Genomic DNA, 20,389 nt, shown 5'->3' on the forward strand with positions numbered 1-20,389 from the left:
AATTAGCATGAAACACAAACATAACCTTTGAGTGGAGGTATAGTCTACGAATAGACATTTTCCTAAACATTTAAATGAGTCGAAAGCAACGGATCCATATCTGTGTGGCCATAGGAAATCGAACCCAAAACCGTATTGAAGCCGAAACTCTCTCAAGTATCACTAAGCTAACTTCACTGATATTGAGACCGAATCTAATAAATTAATAATCATTAGTTTTTTTTTCTTTTTCTTTTTCAAAAAATAATCAGCATGCAACAAAATTTTCTATAAATAACGGGCGAGAAAAGAAGAAGTGGATAGAAAATTAAAGTAGTGAAGAGAGAGATGAAAGGTGCACTACCAAACTTTTATCACTCTTGCACCATATTTTTCTTTGTCTCGCTTCAGTTTCATCATGTGTTCTCGACCAATACTTTGTCATCTAACGAAACTCTTACAATTTCAAGCAACCGAACCCTTGTGTCTCCCGGGGATGTCTTCGAGCTAGGCTTCTTCAAAACCACCACAAGAAACTCTCAAGATGGTGCTGATCGTTGGTATCTCGGCATCTGGTACAAGACAACCTCTGATCAGAGAACATACGTTTGGGTTGCCAACAGAGACAACCCTCTTCACAACTCCACTGGAACGCTCAAAATCTCTCATTCATCAAACCTCGTCCTCCTTGACCAGTCTGATACTCCTGTCTGGTCAACGAACTTTACGGGAGTTGCGCATTTACCAGTTACGGCAGAGCTTCTCGCTAACGGCAACTTGGTGCTTAGAGACTCCAAAACCAAAGACCTAAACCGGTTCGTGTGGCAGAGTTTTGATTTTCCGGTGGATACTTTGCTCCCGGAGATGAAACTTGGTCGGAAATTCAACAGTTCAGAAAAGGAAAAAATCCTCACATCTTGGAAAAGCCCTACTGATCCATCAAGTGGAGATTATTCGTTCATACTCGAAACTGAAGGTTTTTTACATGAGTTTTATCTACTGAATAATGAGTTCAAAGTGTACCGAACCGGTCCTTGGAACGAAGTCCGGTTTAACGGCATACCGAAAATGCAAAACTGGAGCTACATTAATAACAATTTCATAGATAACAAAGAGGAAGTCGCGTACAGTTTCCAAGTCAACGACAACCACAACATCCACTCGAGGTTTAGAATGAGTTCCACAGGGTACTTACAAGTAATCACGTGGACTAAGACAGCACCGCAACGTAACATGTTTTGGTCATTCCCGGAAGATACATGCGATCTGTACATAGTCTGTGGTCCTTACGCATACTGTGACATGCACACGTCGCCTACGTGTAACTGTATCAAAGGCTTCGTTCCCAAGAATGAGAAGGCATGGGAGTTGAGAGATGCGTCAAGTGGTTGTGAGAGGAGCAAGAGGCTAAGCTGTGGAGAGGGAGATGGGTTTTTGAGGATGAGTCAGATGAAGCTACCGGAGACAAGCGAAGCGGTTGTGGACGAGATGATCGGGTTGAAGGAATGCAGGGAGAAGTGTGTTAGAGATTGTAACTGCACCGGGTATGCGAATATGGATAACATGAATGGGTTGGGATGTGTGATGTGGACCGGAGAGCTCTTGGATATGCGGAAGTACGATGCTGGAGGTCATGATATTTATGTCAAGGTAGCAGAAGCTAGTCTTGTCCCCTCGTAGACCTGATGGATCCAATAATGCTAAAACTTCCGGTGATTCGGATTTCATATGTAGATATCCGGATGCGTTGTTTTTAGATATATATATCTAAAGTATCTAAAAATAAATGATATGAAGTCCTTATTATATATCCATGTTTTATATCAATGAAACGTTTATTCATCAATAAATTTTATGTTATCATATCATCACTTGTATACTAGAGAAATGAAAATTATATTTGGGTTTTATGTATATACACAACGATACCAAGTCCTATGCATTAAAACCCACATGTCAACTTCTGTACATAGGGAAGCAAGTATGATCCTCTACAAAATGTCAGAGAGAGAGAGATAGAGTACGTCTCAAGGACTAGTCGTTAAGACTCATTACCCACAAGAACACAAGGCAGTAGCTCCTAAAGACTATGGAGATATTTTTTCCAACTCAGTTTCCAGCTACTAAGAATTTGTTGGACTCACCATATCGAATAAACTGAAACCGTCAGTCGTGTCAAATGCTGGGCTTTTAAGTAGCAAGAGGGGGTGAGAAGAGGATGATGACCTAGTGCAGAGCGTAATGGACACGCTCCAGCAATTGTACAACTTGGTGTAGCATGAGAGGCGGAGAAGGAGATTGTTTTGAACTTGCTTTTATTGTGCTTGGTGAGGGCAGAGGCGTTGTCGATAAAACTGACTCCTGCTGTCTATTTGTAAGCTCCAAGAACTGAGCAAGCATGTCACCATCCAAAATCTTTGTCGCTTGGTACTGCAACATTGTGAAAAACGACTTATGTTTCGTACTATACCAATAATGAATAAGAGATCATTTGTATCAATATCTTCTTTATATGTCCACCCACCGAAGTGAGAATTCTAACTCTTAGAAATGATATTTCATCTCACATCTAGAAAAATTAGAGCTGTTTTTCTTTTCTTTTTGGTTCACTTACAGGAATCTCTCGACCTCGGAACTCCTTGTGATCATTACCAAGAACAGGAGCAGTCAACGGATGGACCACAAGCTTTGCTTGGACGGCTTCTAGGAGCTCATATTCCTCCCTACATAAAACTTGTGGTCAGTCACTGAACCTCCCATTGAAAATAAACACAAGACCATAAAACTTCTACTTGGTGAAAAAGAAGGCCACACGAATTTTATATTCTGCAAACACTAGTGATATTATTATATATAGAGTCAGATATATTAAATCATACCTTGAAATAGGAGCAAAGACGAATATACTTCCTAATAGTGTGCCAGCTATGATAGTGTCATCAGCTGCGTCAATGCTTTTATTAAGACCATAACTTCGCAGCACATCATCTGCTGGAAGTTTGTAAATGTTGCCACCCTGTTCACAATTGTAGGAGTAACAGCAGTAATGAATTGATATATACAAAGATCATATTTGGTTAATTTAGTAACTGCAATGTCCAACACGAAAATTGACTATAACTCTCTAGTGGCTTAGGTACACTAAACTATTGCCATGACAGTTCTGAAAACAGAGGATTGAACTTGCACCAACTAAGCTCAAGGAATTGTTAGACATGGACTAATGCGCCTAGCAATCGTTTTCTATAACCTAAAGACAATTAACATACTTATCTAAAGAAGGTAAACAACATAATCTTGAGCTTGTTAACAATAATAGCGGACAACTACATGAACATAAAGCAATTCAGATAGAAGCACTAACTTTTTCAAGTTATGACATTGGTACAGTGATATTACTCACTGCAAGTTCAGGATTTTTACCTTTTTGATAGCCATGGCAACCTCACCCATGTGATAAGCGCAATTTAGATTTAGGTTGGACTCCGGACTTGAATACTCTGGATCACCACGAGGTATTTTCAGTTAGCAAATTCTTCTGATTCATAGGAAAGCCTCTACTAAGAGTGATATATGAGCTTAACGAGCAAAGGGTAAGTGTTTCTTACCAAAGTCTGAATGGTCTTTGCAAGACAGGATAGCTATACTCCCCGTGCGGTCAGATACTGCAACAGAATTGGCATCCATTAGAAAGCAATCACCAACTAACCGCTGCGCTGGATCACAAAATACTTGGTGAAGTTTCTTCACATCCTTCAATAACATGAAAAAAAAAAGAATTATCAAATATTAACAGCCAAAATTTAAGTAGGCAAACAAAGAAAAGGACAGTTAAGACATGGACAACATATATTAACTTTTGGTAGAAGAAAGCGACAAAAGTACAAACCTCATGATAAGAGTAAAATAGAACACCATCACGGCAATCCCCAACGACAATTCTAGTCAAGTATGTGCGCAGAGATGTTATCATGAAACGAGTCCTTCCCACAGCAAACCTCTTCATTTTATCAGGAGTATCGTTCGGGAAACCACATACATAAAACTATCGAAGAGAAGTATACTTGTTAGCAGATTAGCACGCCAAACAAGTGGCAAACATAACAAAATATTTATCAAAGTGAGAGACTTACAGCATTGCCAGCAGACGCCAGGAAGAAATGATCAAGGTACGGACAGATCGCAAGTACCATACCCGGCCAAGTGGTTGCGCATGATAATTTCAAATGCCATGTTTCAGCTTCGTCAAGTTTGATATCATCATCGCTGTTATCATCTGGACTGCTGCAGATACTACTGCTTGATAGCTGTTCATCACGAAAAGGTGATGTACGTTGGGAAGATGAACCATCTTTTGAACAGATTGTCATTGAACCACTATCCGAGTTTTGAGTGTGTACTAAGCAGAGAATGAGTATTCGTCCTTTTGTACTGTAAAATAGCCAATTCAAAGGTATACATACACACAATCAGCAAAAAGAAAGAAGTTCGTCGAAATTAAAAAGTGGCTAAAGAACCAGATTTTCAAACCTTTCAGCTTCGCCACTGGGTAGTATAGCAGGACCAGATGACAAACTCGTCCCAACCACAAGGACTTGCTCATTTCCCACACGTACAAGCTCCATCGACTTTCCAGTTTCTCCGGGTTTGAGCTTGTAAGATGACAACACTGATCCACTGAGCGGGTCCACGCAGCATATATCAGACGTACCCGCATCACACAAATCAATCCTCATCACAATCAACAGTTTGCTTTCACTATGGTAGATAACCTTTCTCGGAGTGCCTCCAAGGTGAAACTTTTGCGCATTGAGCCGTTTGCTATGCACCATCTCCACCTACAAAACAATCTAATACGTCAGGCAAGTAAACTGTAGAAAATAAATAACTATGTAATAATATTCTAAGCAAACTACATCAGAAAATTAAACATTGACTAGCATATCGTTGTCCAAAGCAAAGCATGATAGTCAGTGAAAGTCTGGTACTAAAATTTGTAAAACAGAATATAATTAATTACCAGGTGTAAACAGTTCTCTGCAACAAAAAGAATCCCTTGAGGGCATTCAGATGAGCAAACAGGAGTTGCATGAGTAGAAGGTTGGAAAGAGATGGAAGTGTAGGAAAGGCTTTGTCGAGCTGTGTGTAACAACCATGGCCTGTCACTAAGAGCTATGATATCTGAATCTAGTGAATCACTGAACGGAACCAGAAAAACAGGTGTGATGCCGATACGTCGAGTGGCAATTAACACAAGGTTGATGGGTAGTGAATTGTCTCTTTCACCCACAACAATGTCCATCTCTTCTTTACATTGACTACTCAACCCGGATGAATGTGAGAAGGGAGGCCACTCAAAACGAAGCAGCATCCCATTTCTTAACCCGGAAAGAACATAGATTTGATCAACTAACACGAGTCTTACATCCTGAGGGATACATCCACGAATAGCAGTTCCCATTGTATTTGTTAGCGATACCATCCCAGAGGCAAGGACTCTAAGACCACCACCATCTTCTGAGAAGGAGAGGACCTCAACAGAAGGCTTATGTGTGCCAATCAAAAACGTATAGCCTCGCTCCATACCAGAAGGGATCGCAGCTTTGCAGCTACTATCCAGGGCAGAAGCGCGGGATCTCTTCTTCCCAATAGATTTTTGAGGAATTGAGATGCAGGAAACCTCGAACTGCAACTCCACCCGTTGAATTTCGTAGATTTCGCAGCAGTGAGATGATACTGATTTGACCCCAAGAACATACAGGAAACAGGGGTTAGACGTAGACACAACTATTAGATTTTCAGCAACTGCCCCCAAGCTGATACTGACGTTTCCTGGAAACCAAGAGGAGACAAATGGTGAAGAAACCGGAATACCATCAGACTGAGAATCCATGTTGGGCATGCATAGCCTTACTGCATCTTGGTGAATCTGTACCAATAAACCATCGGCAACAAGCCCACATGCCAAGGTGCAGACATCAGGCTGGAAACCAACTGAGTCAGTGACATCTTTAAAACTTAATCCCACAGATAAAACCCTGGTCTCCTCAACAAAAGACAGAACAAGAAACGAATGGTACACATCATGAAGCTTTATTTTAACAGTCCAGGTACCAGTTATTCCTTGATAAACAGGAGCGGTTTTCAGAAGTTTTTCTACATTAACGCCACTACGAATGATTCTTAAAGAGCCTTCAGGAGTTACACCACAGCAAGCAAACATTTGGTCTCGTTTCTCATTCTGGTCATCCACAACCGAGAAATCCAAGATCGGAGCAATGTTTTGAATGGAACTCATCCAATGTAGCTTCTCTTTTCCCAATTTGAAAACCGTCCCATCCGCCATTTCGGCAAACGTGGCCAAGAATCCACCTTCCACCCATAAAATTTCTTTGCACGGTAAACCTTTGTACAAACACTCTGATATATTAATCTTAACACCATCATCTTCATATATGAGTTCAAACACGAAAAATTCACCGTCATCTAAGCAAACAATCATCCGGGGATTATAGTTATGATCCGGTTCCCAAGTCCATGAAGAGACATGCTTAGAACTCAACTTTCCAGTGTCGCTTTCAGTATCTATGAACATGGGATCCCAATCGCTAAGCTTTAACAAAGCAGATGCAGCGACATTAGAAAGACCCTCATCGTCTCCATCTTGTACTCTACACGACTCTTCAACAAAATGTTCTTCCACTAATGAAGCAGGAACAAGATCTAAGGATGTCCTAACCAAACAGCAAGGGTTTTGAGGATCTCTAAGATCCATTAAGAGAGCATCACCAATTCTAAACAGAAAGGCAAATCCAGAGGAGTGAGGAACTTCAACAATACTATGTGCGAGAGCCCCAGCTTCGACATACTCTGATATTAAACATATGGATTCTTCTTTGATGTTCCATCCAAATAAAACCAACTCATTCAGGAGAGATCCTTTCCTATACAATCAGAAAATTACCGAGGTAAGCAACTCTTGGGTCACAGACTCTTATGAGAAAGAATAGTAACTAAAAAAACTATTTGAATTGCACGGATTCCATACCTATTTAAAACAATGGCAAGAACAGGATCATAACCCTTGGATTCAGTAAAACCTTTAGAAATGAAACACATGCTCCAAATAGTACCAGATAATTCTTCTACAGAGCTAGTCTTCCCACCATCCTCAGAAGGATAAAAAATCCTCTAAAAGTTTTAAAAAAAAAAATATTATATCACTCATGAGTCATGTCATGGTTAAAAGGATCAAATGGAGTTACAAGATGCTCCCCAAGTTATTGACAAAAAACAATACCTCATGAATAATATCAGCCATAGACGATGTCGAGAGGGAAAATAGAGCAAAGCGATCATGATATGCACTGACAGCAAGAAAGAGACCACTGCGAAATGCATAACATGTAACAGAAAATCCAATATTGAGCACTTCAGCACTAGGCAATATAGTAACGAGTGGCATCTAAAGGCATCAACAGAATCATGTAAGTAACAAAATCATGGATAAATAGAAACCGGCACGAAAAACTTGCCTAGAATCTACAGTGAGCATTCTTCCAAGTTGAGTCCTCGAGTTCCCTGGACTAGAAAGTTGAACATGTTGTATGGGAGAGAACCTTCACCAAAAGGCAGTAAAATGAGTAAGATGACAATGACATGAGGTCTTCTTCGGGAAAAAACAAGAAGACGAGAGGAAGAAACCTGTGCATTTCATTGCTAAATGAGAGAAAAGAGAGCTTTCCAGAATCAGAAAGAACAGCCAAAAGGTCTTTCCCCATCTGAAAAAAAAAAGATAACAAGATGATTGACATATCAAATCACAGATATACTAACAAACCCAGAGCTGGCTTGTTACCTACAGTATTTGAAAAAAAAATAAAAAAAAATCTTTGCACAAGTGAAACTCCTGATCACTAAAATAAACTCTTCCGTTTCTAAATGAATAATGCTTACCTTACTCCGAGGTATAACAGCCAAATCCTTAATAGTTCCAAATACATTCTGTTCACACACCGATTCAACAATCCCATCTTCACCGATAACCACCAGCTCTAGACAGGTCTCCTGATGTGAGAAGGAAAAAAAACAGCATTCTAGTTACTGATTACACCTGGCACACACAAATTTCTCAAGAAAAAAGCTTTTCCCACCACAAACACATAGAATAACCCTGGATCCGTGATGATGCCTAATCTCTAACTTATACTTATAGTAACCTAATGCAACTCCCAAGTTGTAACCACAAGAAAGCATACAAAGTCTACTCTTTTCACAATGCCCTCAACACAAAAAGAACAGTGAGAAGTTGAAACAAGTGAGATTGTGGCAGAATCTCAATCCCTAAAAAAGAGAGATAATAAAAGGAACCAACTTTAACATAAATAAATCGAAACCCAAATCCTAAAATAAGTAGAGATTAGAGGAAGAAGGGAGCACCTTTCCGAAAACGACTTCGCGGGAGGAAGGGGAGCGGAAGTAGCCATAAGCAACCTGGAGGACGACGCTGGGAGGGAGGACGCACTTAGCGAGGTAATGATCACCAGCGGAGGAGGAAGGAGGAAGAGGAGGAGTGGGAGCCGCAGTGGCGGAAGATGATTGAGACTGAGCGGAAGATTCATCCTCCGGAGCTGCCATCATCAAAATCAAATCAAATCAAACACACAGATGAAACGGCAAGGGACGTGTTTTGTCTAACTTTCTCTCTCTCTGTCTCTGTCTCTCGAAATAGATTAAAAAGGGGAGATCTTTTTATCAGGTGACCCTAAATTTATTTAAGTTTGTATTATGCACCCAAAAAAAAGATTAATCTATAATGTGCAAGTGATAGCAAAACTAACAATAAAACTATCATGTCAGAAACATATAATATATTTAAAATTAATTAAATCAATTTTTATTTTTTAAAAGTATTTCCATAATTTTCATATGTTTACTAATTTTTATCATATTAATTATTTAATCTTGGTTTGATATCATCGTATATTTTAGTCATAAAATAATTTTATTATGATTTTTTTTATACTCGATAAATCATCAGTTTTTGTAGATAAAAATAAAATTAGAAATAATAGCCATGAATACTATAATTAGTGAATAACCATATAATATCATAGATAAATATAATGTTTATATAATGTATTAATTATATTATTTACTTTTAATAATTTGAATCACATGTTTCTTTCAAAACTAAGAGTTCAAGCATGGCTACCAAAAAAATACCTTCAAAATCAAATAGATTAAATCTTTAATAATATAAGAAAAAACAATAGTAGTATAATTATTATATGATTCGAGTTTTATTCTTTCAATCTGAAACAACATAAAAATCATCTCTGAATCAAATTGAAAACACTACTATACATCAAAAAATATCCAAACAAAACCAAAATCGCCTAACACAAAAATAAAATCTGTAAATTGAAAAAAAAAATCGATATAATCAAAGATTATTTCACAAATAGAAAAAAGGATTCAAATAATTCTATATAAAATTAAGATAAAAGAATCATTTTAAAATGTCTTTTTTCTCTCAAAATGGAGACAAATATTATTTAAGATTCATTTAAATTTATTGTTTACATCAGATTAATCATATTTTTAGCTAGATAACAAACTTATTATGAATTATTTTCGTTTTGGGTACTCAACAAATCATCATTTTATTGATAAAAAAATTAGAAACAATGACCATTAAAAATAGAGTAATTGCACCCTATATACATGTTTCAAAGTTTATTTGCAGTTTTAGTAAAGACACTGTTCATATTTCCCTAATGACATTTGGATCCCTATTCTTCATCTCTCTCTCTTCTCTGATAAATCTCACCAGCTCCTCTCATACACCAAGATCGACCATGATGGCGTTGAACACTCCGTCTCCCGTCGCTCTCACGAACGCCACCGGCCGCTGTGTTTTCTTGCTCTCCACCCACAGCATCGCGTCGGTGTGCTGCAGCGCCATCTCTATCTTCGCCGTGTCTCACCGCGGAAACCCCACGGTGACGAAGACGGAGTTAAGGTGGTCCAGGTTTAATCATTCGGCGGTGAAGCAGAGGATGAAGCCTTTGGAGCGGAGATCTTCGTCGGTGATCGAGTAGCTCGCCGTTGGTGGAAACGCAGCTTGTGATGATGGCTGTGCCGCGGCTGCGTTGAGGTGGTTCTTAATCGGAGAAAAGGTGGAGAAGGAGTAGAGATTGGGCCTCTGAGAAGCATGGTTGATAGTAGTACTCTGTTTCTTGTTAAAGTTTACTCTGTTTCTTGTTAAAGTTTCGACAACGTAATACTATACTAACTGGACAAAATGATAACTGCATTGCCATAACATCATGGTCATACCTAATTAAAAAGATTTATGCTATGGTACCTAAATAACTTTGGTTTTTTGTATATTGAACTAAATAACTCTTAAAAATATTTAATTAGTAAATAACCATTACAATATCATAGACAGCATATAGTGTGTATATTATTTACTTTTAATAGTTTGAGTCACATATTTCTTTTCAAATAAGTTATTAATTATAAATTAAGATAATTTATATTATTAAAATATTTTGTTATTTAATTACTAATTAAACTATATTTAATTTAGTTTTACTATTTGGAATTAAATCTGCTTGTAAATAAATTATAAAAACCAAAATTTAAATTATATCAAATATTGCAAGAAACTATATTAATTATAAATTATTATTTTTTTCTAAAAAAAAGAAACAGAAACCATTTATAACAAAAATATTAGGTTGCTCAAAAAAAAAGAAGAGACGACCAAAAGTTGTGGTGAAAGAAAAGAGACCGATTATTGCGCCAAAACCAAAGGTGTTGTCTCCCTCTCCCTTCTTCTTCTTCTTCCTTCGTCTTCTTCTTCATCCGATTCCCTTACAGCCTCTACTCCTTCCCCGCTGCGATCTCGTCTCCATCTTCTTCTTAAAGACACCAATTCTACGGTAAATTCTTCTCCTTTTTTTTTATCAATCCAACAGTTGAATTTGCATGTAACATAAGACTCAATTTCGAAACTTTCTGGATCGCTTTTGATCGGATTCAAGACTTGTCCCCGTTCTGAATCATTCTCTTTTATTGTAAAAACTCAAGAAAGTCTAGACCTTTTTTATTCTTGATCTCTAACCGATTCTCGTTCTTCATCTCGCATCCAGACCCAATCAAAAATGGATCCACCAGTCTCGGATCTCGACAAAATCGACGACCAGAAAGAAAAAGGCCCTTCCTTCCACTGCGACCTCTACGACACGGAGCTAGTCCACAAGATGGCTCAAACCCTCCTCCCGGGACTCGCCACCGCCTGCGTCGACAACACCACCGGAGACATCTTCAAAAGCCCAGGCTCCGTTGCCGCCGACATCCGCAAAGAGATGATCGAGTACCTAACTCACAGAAGCGAAACCTTCGTCGCCGAGCACATCGTCCTCCAAGACGACGCCGAAGCCTCTCATCACCCTTTCGACATAGTCTCCGACTTCATCGACGACTTCGCGACCTCGAAAAGGAACCTCTTCAGCCGCGTCTCCGGCTGGCTCCTCAGCGAGAGGAGAGAGGATAACATCGATGACTTCGCTCAGGAGATGGAGATAAGCGGCTTCTGGTTGACTGATCACAGGCAAGGACTCGCGCAGACGCTGCTTAAAAACGTCGACTTTAAGAACCTTTCTCACTGCGAGATGAAGTTTGGGACGGGAGAGGAGCTAGCTGAGCACGCGTTGAGGTGTGGGTATAGAACGATGGACTGCGAGAACGAAGGATGCAACGCGGTCTTCTGCAAGAAGCAGATGGAGAGTCATGGCTCCGTTTGCCCGTTTAAGATAATACAGTGTGAGCAGAGCTGTGGAGAGAGTATTATGAGGCGTGAGATGGATAGGCATTGTATTACTGTGTGTCCTATGAAGCTTGTGAACTGTGCGTTTCGTGCTGTTGGTTGTCTTGATGATGTGCGTCAGTGTGAGGTTCAGCAGCATCAGGTGGAGAATGTGGGGAATCATTTGATGTGTGTTCTCAAGAGTATCTACAAGGAAGCTTCTCTGGATGATCTCAAGCCCCGAGGTGAACAGATACAGCAGGTGAAAAAATAATCAGCAAAATGCATTTAAGCTTAAAACAAAGATTTTTTTTTTGTTTCTTAAAACTTTTCGTGGTGTGTTGTTTGTAGTTGTCTACAAGGTTGTCTGAAGCAAGGAATGCAAGATCGCTGACGAATCTTGTTAAGGAGATTGATGCAAAGCTGGGGCCTTTAGAAATCAAACCAAAGAGTATTACTGTTTTGGAGTCTGTTGAGCCTGAAAATACAGAGAAGAAAGAAGCTGAGGTCAAAGAAGAAGTGGTTTCAAAAGAAGCAGAGGTTTTAGTAGATGATGTGAAGAAAGTTTCTGAAGCTGAGATAGCAGAGAATGTTAACGAAGAAGGGGAACTAAAAGCTCAGAAGCTTTTAGAGATAGGCGAGTTTAGCAAAGAAGCTGACAACAGCTCTGCAGCTGATTTGTCAGTGAGAACTGAAACCAAAGCTCCAGAAGTTGTGGTGATGGATGAAGAGAGTCCAGAGACAAAACAGTCAAGAACAAATGAAACCAGAGGTTTAGAGATTAAAGTGAATGACGTGAATGATGAAGAGAATAGAGAGGGAACCAATAACGAAGCACCCTCAAGAGTAGTCATGGGCAAGGAAGAGGGAGCAAAGACAATCAACTTAAGTCCTCGTGCTTCTGATGAAGATAGAGAGGAGGAGGAGAGTGCAGAGGCAAAACAGTCGAGAACAAATGAAACCAGAGGTGTAGAGACTGAAGTCAATGAAGAGAATAGAGAGACAAAGAAATCAGATGAAACCAAAAGCGAAGCACCTTCAAGAATAGTCATGGACAAGGAGGAGAATGAAAAGGGAACAGAGACAATCAACTTAAATGCTCGTGCTTCTGCTGAAGATAGAGAGGAGGAAGAGAATGCAGAGACAAAACAGTCGATAACAAATGAAACCAAAGGTTTAGAGACTGATGCCAATGAAGGGAATAGAGAGATAAAGAAATCAGATGAAACCAAAAGCGAAGCACCGGAAAGAATAGTCATGGACAAGGAGGAGAATGAAAAGGGAGCAGAGACGATCATCAACTCAAATGCTCATGCTTCTGATGAAGCTGAAGCATTGGCAAAGAGCTCAGAAGGTTTCTCTAAAGCACAAGCTGAAACCGAACCAAATATGTCTTGACATCTTTTGTTGAGAGACCACCAAACTTAACATGGAGTGTTTGTGTTTTTTTCCCTTATGGTTGGTCTGTCTGAAAATATTAACCTCGTTGAATACACTATTTGAGTCATTATCAAATGTTTTTTTTTTTTTGTGCACAGAGTCATCATCAAATGTAATCCAGTTTTGTATTTTACCTAACTGACTCTTTTTTTTTTCTTACTTCATCAATTGATTATTGTTTCAACTTTTGTCCAATGTCTACATTTTATAAACCAGATGATCTATAAATCGAAATGATGAAGGTTGTTGGACACACAACACAACTATTCAAGTTGCCAGTGTCCTGTAGATGGGTCAATTCTTCTGCTGTTTATAATAAAAGTTTTAGGATTGTTTAGACAGATATCAAGAATATAGGGACCGAATTGCAAAATGCAATCTCTTATGGTCGGTATAACCAAAAAAGAAAAAAAAAAAAGACAAACTCGGTCGTGCAAGAGCAAGTAGCAGAGTTTTGTGTGGCTACTGGCTAGTGTAATCATCAATGGAGCTCTCGATCTCGCAATCACCACGTCTTCGATTCTCGTCTGTATCCCCTCGTTTCTCAGCAGCTTCTAATCACCATAGACCTTCGTTGCATTTAGCTGGGAAGCTTATAAGCCGTCATAAAGATGCTGCCTTCACTAGCTTATCAAGTTCGTGTATGCGGTCGAAACTTGTTTCAACTAATTTCAGAAAAATCTCGATCCGGGTACGGTTTCATTCTTTTTTCTCTTCGTTGTTAACAAGCATCTTAGCCGTTGCGTTGACTATTAGTCAAGAAAGTCAAGAAAGTTCGAACTTTTTCAATCTCTTATCATCCGATCTGTTTCCCAATGGAGAATGCCTTCAGTTCGTTTGAAACATTGTTTATGTTACTTCTCTAATACGTGTTCATTTCTATACTGTTATATAGTTTTGATTAACGCACAAGAGTAGTTACTATCAGGCGCCGTTTCTTTGACTATTAGTCAAGAAAGTTCAAACCTTTTCAATCTCTTAGCATTCGATCTGTTCCCATCAATATTCAAGATATCAAATCGCTTTATATATGGTTATAGATTAGGCATTCTAGAAAAGTCGTTTGGTTCAGGTCTGATTTGCCTAGGTGCCCCTATACCGATTTTTAGAACACTGGACTTCCAATGGAGAATGCCTTCGGTTCATTTGAAACATTATGTTATATTGTTTCTCTAAGATGTGTTCATTTCTGTACTATTATATAGTTTTGATTTAACGTTAATAGTGTGTTTCGATATGTTCTTTTCAATGGCACTGACAAGATTATATACTATCAGGCATGTTCTCAGGTTGGTGCTGCTGGTTCTGATCCAGTTCTGGATAGAATCTCGCGTTTTCAGAATGCTTGCTGGAGGTTTCTTAGGCCGCATACCATCCGTGGAACAGCTTTAGGATCAACGTTAGTATACGTTGCATAGTTATTTATTGAAAAGGGTCTCTATAGTTCATTTTTGATTGAGTGTTTATTTTTGGATGGCAGTGCCTTGGTGGCAAGAGCTTTGATAGAGAACACTCATCTCATCAAATGGAGTCTCGTTCTCAAGGCACTTTCAGGTCTTCTTGCTCTTATATGTGGAAATGGTTATATTGTTGGCATCAATCAGATCTACGACATTGGAATTGACAAGTATGTGGCACTCATTAGATCCATATGCACATTGGTCACTACTTATTTAATGCATCATCACTATGGAGCATCTTGTGTGCAATGTGTTACTTCTTATGAGTCAAACGCATGTGATCACTACATCTTAATCAGTGTATCATCTAACTCATTTTTGCTTGAATTTGGATTTTTTTTTTGTCTTGCAGAGTGAACAAACCATACTTGCCAATAGCAGCAGGAGATCTCTCAGTGCAGTCTGCGTGGCTATTGGTGATATTCTTTGCAGTTGCAGGGCTGTTAGTTGTAGGATTCAACTTTGGTCCATTCATTACATGCCTATACTCTCTTGGCCTCTTTCTGGGGACCATCTATTCTGTTCCACCACTTAGAATGAAAAGATTTCCAGTTGCAGCTTTTCTTATTATCGCCACGGTAGGGGCTGTCCTATCCTTCTGTATCTTAATGATTCTAATACTAGTATCTTGTGAACTTAGAAATTGCATCTAGTAACATGTTTTGTGTATCCACATTTTCTGATCAGGTAAGAGGTTTCCTTCTTAATTTTGGTGTGTACCATGCTACAAGAGCTGCCCTTGGACTTTCGTTTCAGTGGAGGTTAGTCTTCATATGCACCATCATAAGTCATAACATAATGTAGCTTATATTATATTACTCAAGTTTCTATTGGGCATTTTGCAGTGCACCTGTGGCTTTCATCACGTCTTTTGTGACACTGTTTGCACTGGTCATTGCTATTACAAAAGATCTCCCTGATGTTGAAGGAGATCGCAAGTAAGTTAAATACTATTATTATAGCATTTTCTTTACGCCTTTGTTGAAAGCATGTTTTAGTTAATCAAGCATGTTCCTTGGATTTGATTTTGTACAAGGTTTCAAATATCAACGCTAGCAACAAAGCTTGGAGTGAGGAACATTGCGTTCCTCGGTTCTGGACTTCTGCTAGTGAACTATGTTTCTGCCATATCTCTAGCTTTCTACATGCCTCAGGTAAATCATCTGTCTGTTTCCACATTTTATTTTTATTTTTGCTGGAATACTATCACTTGCTTAGTATGCAAAGCTTAATCCATCTATCTTTTTAACATTTGACAGGTTTTCAGAGGTAGCTTGATGATTCCTGCACATATGATCTTGGCTTCATGCTTGATTTTCCAGGTAAAGCCCATCCCAAACGTCATACTATATGCGTTATTTCATTGCCATATGTTCATCAATCTCATTGGTTGGTTCTTTTTGTAGACATGGATACTAGAAAAAGCAAACTACACAAAGGTAAAAATACTCCTTCAAAAATATCAATTCCTTGAAATATTTCGCAAGACGATGATGATGTGAATGATCATTATTGATCAGTGTAGTGTGTATCTGATGGAAACTTATTTTCATTGTTGCAGGAAGCTATTGCAGGATATTACCGGTTTATATGGAATCTTTTCTACGCAGAGTATCTGTTATTCCCATTCTTCTAGCTTTCATGGTGAAACCTTTCCTCTTCCTCTTTTTGTTGTTTGGAGTCAAAAATCAGTTTGTTCATGTACATACTAACAGGATATATGTCCTTTTGAATTTTGATATCTTGCAATGATAATGATTGTACCAATACCAATTCAGACCGGTGATCACTGACTATCTTAGACCGTAATTGAAATAATAAACCAAAATCAAATTGCTGAGAAACCTAAATCCAAGTGTTCATAAGTGCAAAACATATCCGTGATAATTTTACAAAATTTTAGTTCTATTCCTACAAAAAACAAATTACGATAAAATACTGGGATAATTAGGAAAATAGCCTAAATAGAAGTAGTTTATTAGTACCGCAAGTTAACCAGCTAAACCAGAAACAAACGGTTAAACACATTGACCCGGTTATGTACTGGATACCTGAAATGGAAGCCCATTTTGAGAGCTCCACTACCACTAGAGCCCAAAACCCTAATCCACAACTGTATATTATAAATCACTCTTAGGGTTTTCGTCCCTCCTCTCGTAGCTTTTTGATCTCTCTCTCTCTCTCTCTCTCTCTCCCCGCCGTCACTCTCTCCCGCGCGTCGCTTACCGATCTCAGGTGATCTTCTTCCTCCGCTGTCTCTCTCTCTGTCGCACCCTCTCATTGTACTTTCGGAACTTGCTCATACTCTGTTTCTCTCGCAGCCATGGCCGCCGTCGCAGAAATCGACGCAGAGATTCAGCAGCAGCTTACCAACGAGGTCAAGCTCTTCAACCGCTGGACCTACGATGACGTCTCGGTAACTTCCTCCTCTTTGATTCGCTTTCATTTGCTCAGCTTCTGTGTGATTCAGTCCTCGCCTGCTTCATTTTGCTGTATCAGAGACTTTAGCTGGAACCTAGCCTTCATTTTTATGCAACTTTCCTTTTAGATTTGATTGATAATCACAGTCACATTAGCTTCAGCGTTTAAGTTAAGATCAAATTGTATAACCTATGCTCCTGTCTTGGTGGTAATATTTTCATTTTTGATGGATATTCACACTTAGCCTGGAACCTAGCTTTTACTAATATGCAACTTTCTCTTGTGATGATGTCCCGATCACATATTAAGATCAAATTGTATAACTTAATACTCCTGTTTTGGTGGTAAAACTTAATTATCTGTATAAAGATTCTTCTCCTAGCTTAGTTTAAGTGTTGTATTAAGCTCTGCTGGAATCTTTTGTTCTTTATATTCATTTTTGTGTCTGAAACGTTATGACTTTTCTTATGTTGTAGGTTGCAGACATCAGTCTTGTTGACTACATTGGAGTTCAGGCAGCCAAACACGCCACCTTTGTCCCCCACACTGCGGGAAGATACTCTGTGAAGAGATTCAGGAAGGCTCAGTGCCCCATTGTTGAGAGGCTCACCAACTCTCTCATGATGCACGGAAGAAACAACGGGAAGAAGTTGATGGCGGTGAGGATCATCAAGCACGCCATGGAGATCATCCACCTCTTGACTGATGCCAACCCGATTCAGATCATCATTGATGCCATTGTTAACAGGTACCAAAGGCTTTTTGTGATTGCAGAGTTTTACATGTTTATGATATCAATTCGTTTTTCTTATGATTGTATTGTTTGTGGCTTGAGCCAGTGGTCCACGTGAAGATGCTACCAGAATTGGATCTGCTGGTGTCGTTAGGAGACAAGCCGTTGATATCTCTCCTCTGAGACGTGTTAACCAGGCGATCTTCTTGCTCACAACCGGGGCTCGTGAGGCTGCTTTCAGAAACATTAAGACTATTGCTGAGTGTCTTGCCGATGAGTTGATCAACGCAGCCAAGGGCTCCTCCAACAGGTAAAAGAACACGCTCCACACATTTCTTAAACGTTGTCTTTATGTGTTATCAGTTAAGCTAATAATAATAACCAAAAATCTCTTGCAGCTATGCCATCAAAAAGAAGGATGAGATCGAGAGAGTTGCCAAGGCCAACCGTTAAGGAGTTTCCTTTTGCCCTGATGGATACAATCTTATCAATGAAATTTATGTTTTGTTTTCACTATGTTACAGATGTTTTGTTCTTGTCTTATGGTGTTTATTTCGTCTGAACTACTTTCGAATAGATAAGTATTTGATGCTTCAAGCGATTTCGCATCAGTTTATTCAGTTTTGGTACACACTTTTTAGTCACAACACAAATCACAGGTTGACATACCACACGCTCATGAAATTTCAAACACAAGTACGTGCGACACACTTTCGCCCATACAGTAGTAGACTTTGTTACTTAACTGGTTATCTCCTTTGGTGGCCTTACGATAAGGATGGGACATTTGGCGTGATGAGCACAGTAATCGCTAACGCTCCCAAGAAACGCTCTTCCAGAACACACAAAGGCAAACAAATTGAAACAGCGGTCGTAAGTTTTGAGATTAGGAAGGTAAATAATGTGAGAAAGTATTGTTATATACCTTTTGATCTTGCCGAGGCCACGGCTACCGACAACGAGAAGATCAACGTGCATTTGCTCCACCGCCTGGCAAATCATGTCCTTCGCATCGCCTTCAAGCACCAGAGTTTCAGCGCGTATCTGCGCATATGCATCACACAAGATTTGTATATAATTAGTTAGTTTTTATGCGAAATAGTGAAACCTAGTTAGTTAATGAAATATACTCATCAAAATGTGTAATTCAACATTGATATTCGCTAGAATATATATATAACTAAAGATAACCCGACGATTCCTACACTCTGCATCAGAAACGTGTTTGATGAAATGTTACGGTAAAACACATAGACTTGTTTGCTCTTCGTGTACTACCTAACCGGATCCGAGTTACAAAAAAAAATAACGGAAACCTGTTTGAGTCACTAGCTACGTTATTCCAAATAATAATATAGATATGAGCATAAGGCTTATACGTTCCAAGTAATTAAGAGAATTATTTGTAAAATCAAAATTGATACATAACCTGTTTGGCTCGACACATTTTGAGTGCACGAGAGAGAAGAGCTGCAGAGGTCTCCTGTTGTGCTTTTTTCACCGACTCTATCATCGCGGTCGATGCGTAGACTGCTGCTATATGTACATCGGTTCACAGAACCAAGTTATTGTTTATATCTTAACAGATTTTTTTTACTAACTATATCGTAACAGGTAAATTATATCGTAGACTAGTGTATATGTTTTTAGCTCACTTATAGTATAGAGCAAACTCAAAACTATATTGATTTTTAATGAAAGTTAATTAAAGGAACAAAATTGAAAAAGAGGAAGTAAGCGAGATCGGACCTGTTGCACCTCCGGGTCCAGCCGGGAAAGCAGCAAAATGATAGAACGGAGACTGCACATGAACCACCGTGAGCAGGTCACCTTCTGCTTCAGCTGCCTCAGTGGTCATTAAGAGGCTAGAGAAATGGTCAATGACCCATTGAAGAGCATAGAAGCTCGAATCGCTCTCGTCTATGGCAACCAGCATCCTTTTTGTTGTTGTCGTGACTCTCGGTGGCTCAGCCTCCGTCGTCTCCGGCTGCTTCTCCACCGTCGATGTTTTCAACGCCGCCGTTGCTTGATCCTCCGCCATTGATCTCCTTTTTATTTATAAAATGATCATGTGACAAACTTTGTTTTTCCTTTGCAATGCTTTTATATATTACATGCAAAGATGATAAGTCACGAAACTTAACGGACGCGTGGCAAGCATGGTTGAGAATGTAACGTGGAATAATTAGACAGACATACCTGAGCGTTTCAAATTATTTATGGACAATGTTCCAAAAATATTAATGATACTAGGATATAATACCTGCACTTTGCGCAGGGTGAACTTATATAATAAAAACTAAAACTATATAGTATTGACAAATTAAATATGTATATGTGTATGAATATTTTTAATATGCATACAGTTGTGTTTTCTTTATATAATTATTTATATGTTGGTCTGAGCATTTGTAACTGTAATAGTGGACCGAAATATATTTTTAATTTATGGCGAGCATGATCGATTAGAGCTTAAAATTTTTATCACCCTGTTTATACTTATAAAAATCGTAATATGGTCATCAAGTGAATTTTAAT

The 20,389-nt window shown here is 38.9% G+C and overlaps 6 protein-coding genes across 7 annotated transcripts; 4 read left to right on the top strand and 2 right to left on the bottom strand.

Moving 5' to 3' along the window:
* The first annotated feature begins 288 nt into the window (after positions 1-288).
* LOC130511589 (S-locus-specific glycoprotein-like) lies at positions 289-1,844 on the top strand. The gene has a single exon (XM_057008762.1). It carries the CDS (start codon positions 328-330, stop codon positions 1,657-1,659), a length of 1,332 nt encoding a protein of 443 aa, XP_056864742.1. The 5' UTR covers positions 289-327; the 3' UTR covers positions 1,660-1,844.
* Positions 1,845-1,903: 59 nt separating this feature from the next.
* LOC108862363 (pre-mRNA-splicing factor prp12) lies at positions 1,904-8,707 on the bottom strand. The gene is made up of 15 exons (XM_018636466.2): positions 8,419-8,707; positions 7,936-8,046; positions 7,684-7,760; positions 7,515-7,598; positions 7,280-7,367; positions 7,028-7,170; positions 5,000-6,923; positions 4,510-4,817; positions 4,113-4,410; positions 3,869-4,024; positions 3,588-3,732; positions 3,403-3,479; positions 2,859-2,995; positions 2,594-2,702; positions 1,904-2,409 (listed from the first exon to the last, which is right to left on the bottom strand). The coding sequence occupies exons 1-15, from the start codon at positions 8,617-8,619 to the stop codon at positions 2,206-2,208; spliced, it is 4,062 nt and encodes a 1,353-aa protein (XP_018491968.1). The 5' UTR covers positions 8,620-8,707; the 3' UTR covers positions 1,904-2,205.
* A 2,034-nt stretch (positions 8,708-10,741) lies between these two features.
* Positions 10,742-13,423, top strand: LOC108856877 (uncharacterized). Its single transcript, XM_018630774.2, has 3 exons — positions 10,742-10,931; positions 11,142-12,059; positions 12,149-13,423. Exons 2-3 carry the CDS (start codon positions 11,154-11,156, stop codon positions 13,193-13,195), a joined length of 1,953 nt encoding a protein of 650 aa, XP_018486276.1. The 5' UTR covers positions 10,742-10,931; positions 11,142-11,153; the 3' UTR covers positions 13,196-13,423.
* Positions 13,424-13,664: 241 nt separating this feature from the next.
* On the top strand, positions 13,665-16,470 carry LOC108857256 (homogentisate solanesyltransferase, chloroplastic). The gene is made up of 10 exons (XM_018631216.2): positions 13,665-13,928; positions 14,515-14,636; positions 14,718-14,864; positions 15,050-15,275; positions 15,385-15,458; positions 15,543-15,635; positions 15,734-15,851; positions 15,957-16,019; positions 16,104-16,136; positions 16,259-16,470. Exons 1-10 carry the CDS (start codon positions 13,722-13,724, stop codon positions 16,331-16,333), a joined length of 1,158 nt encoding a protein of 385 aa, XP_018486718.1. The 5' UTR covers positions 13,665-13,721; the 3' UTR covers positions 16,334-16,470.
* Positions 16,471-16,777: 307 nt separating this feature from the next.
* Positions 16,778-18,471, top strand: LOC108837477 (40S ribosomal protein S5-1). The gene is made up of 5 exons (XM_057007170.1): positions 16,778-16,932; positions 17,019-17,113; positions 17,595-17,866; positions 17,958-18,161; positions 18,250-18,471. The coding sequence occupies exons 2-5, from the start codon at positions 17,021-17,023 to the stop codon at positions 18,302-18,304; spliced, it is 624 nt and encodes a 207-aa protein (XP_056863150.1). The 5' UTR covers positions 16,778-16,932; positions 17,019-17,020; the 3' UTR covers positions 18,305-18,471.
* On the bottom strand, positions 18,419-19,914 carry LOC108837476 (uncharacterized). Of its 2 annotated transcripts, none has more exons than XM_018610516.2 (4): positions 19,601-19,914; positions 19,281-19,384; positions 18,777-18,895; positions 18,419-18,683 (listed from the first exon to the last, which is right to left on the bottom strand). In XM_018610516.2, exons 1-4 carry the CDS (start codon positions 19,890-19,892, stop codon positions 18,593-18,595), a joined length of 606 nt encoding a protein of 201 aa, XP_018466018.1. In that variant the 5' UTR covers positions 19,893-19,914; the 3' UTR covers positions 18,419-18,592. The 2 variants fall into 2 exon arrangements, with proteins under 2 accessions (XP_018466018.1, XP_056863151.1); XM_057007171.1 differs by having other exon boundaries at positions 19,281-19,387.
* Positions 19,915-20,389: the final 475 nt, after the last annotated feature.

The sequence above is a fragment of the Raphanus sativus genome, chromosome 4 (genome assembly GCF_000801105.2).
Source record: "Raphanus sativus cultivar WK10039 chromosome 4, ASM80110v3, whole genome shotgun sequence".
NCBI lineage: Eukaryota > Viridiplantae > Streptophyta > Magnoliopsida > Brassicales > Brassicaceae > Raphanus > Raphanus sativus.

Excerpts from the sequence above, each read along its gene's own strand:
- LOC108837476 (XM_057007171.1), bottom strand. The coding sequence starts at position 19,892 with ATGGCGGAGGATCAAGCAACGGCGGCGTTGAAAACATCGACGGTGGAG. Across the intron at positions 19,388-19,600 it reads TGGACCCGGAGGTGCAACAG|CAGCAGTCTACGCATCGACC; the intron begins GTCCGATCTCGC and ends ATGTACATATAG. Across the intron at positions 18,684-18,776 it reads GGCCTCGGCAAGATCAAAAG|AGCGTTTCTTGGGAGCGTTA; the intron begins GTATATAACAAT and ends GTGTTCTGGAAG.
- LOC108837477 (XM_057007170.1), top strand. The coding sequence starts at position 17,021 with ATGGCCGCCGTCGCAGAAATCGACGCAGAGATTCAGCAGCAGCTTACC. Across the intron at positions 17,867-17,957 it reads ATTGATGCCATTGTTAACAG|TGGTCCACGTGAAGATGCTA; the intron begins GTACCAAAGGCT and ends GGCTTGAGCCAG. Across the intron at positions 18,162-18,249 it reads GCCAAGGGCTCCTCCAACAG|CTATGCCATCAAAAAGAAGG; the intron begins GTAAAAGAACAC and ends AATCTCTTGCAG.
- LOC108857256 (XM_018631216.2), top strand. The coding sequence starts at position 13,722 with ATGGAGCTCTCGATCTCGCAATCACCACGTCTTCGATTCTCGTCTGTA. Across the intron at positions 13,929-14,514 it reads TCAGAAAAATCTCGATCCGG|GCATGTTCTCAGGTTGGTGC; the intron begins GTACGGTTTCAT and ends ATATACTATCAG. Across the intron at positions 14,865-15,049 it reads TACGACATTGGAATTGACAA|AGTGAACAAACCATACTTGC; the intron begins GTATGTGGCACT and ends TTTGTCTTGCAG.
- LOC130511589 (XM_057008762.1), top strand. The coding sequence starts at position 328 with ATGAAAGGTGCACTACCAAACTTTTATCACTCTTGCACCATATTTTTC.
- LOC108856877 (XM_018630774.2), top strand. The coding sequence starts at position 11,154 with ATGGATCCACCAGTCTCGGATCTCGACAAAATCGACGACCAGAAAGAA. Across the intron at positions 12,060-12,148 it reads GAGGTGAACAGATACAGCAG|TTGTCTACAAGGTTGTCTGA; the intron begins GTGAAAAAATAA and ends TGTTGTTTGTAG.
- LOC108862363 (XM_018636466.2), bottom strand. The coding sequence starts at position 8,619 with ATGATGGCAGCTCCGGAGGATGAATCTTCCGCTCAGTCTCAATCATCT. Across the intron at positions 7,599-7,683 it reads TTTAGCAATGAAATGCACAG|GTTCTCTCCCATACAACATG; the intron begins GTTTCTTCCTCT and ends CTTTTGGTGAAG. Across the intron at positions 4,818-4,999 it reads CAGAGAACTGTTTACACCTG|GTGGAGATGGTGCATAGCAA; the intron begins GTAATTAATTAT and ends ATTGTTTTGTAG.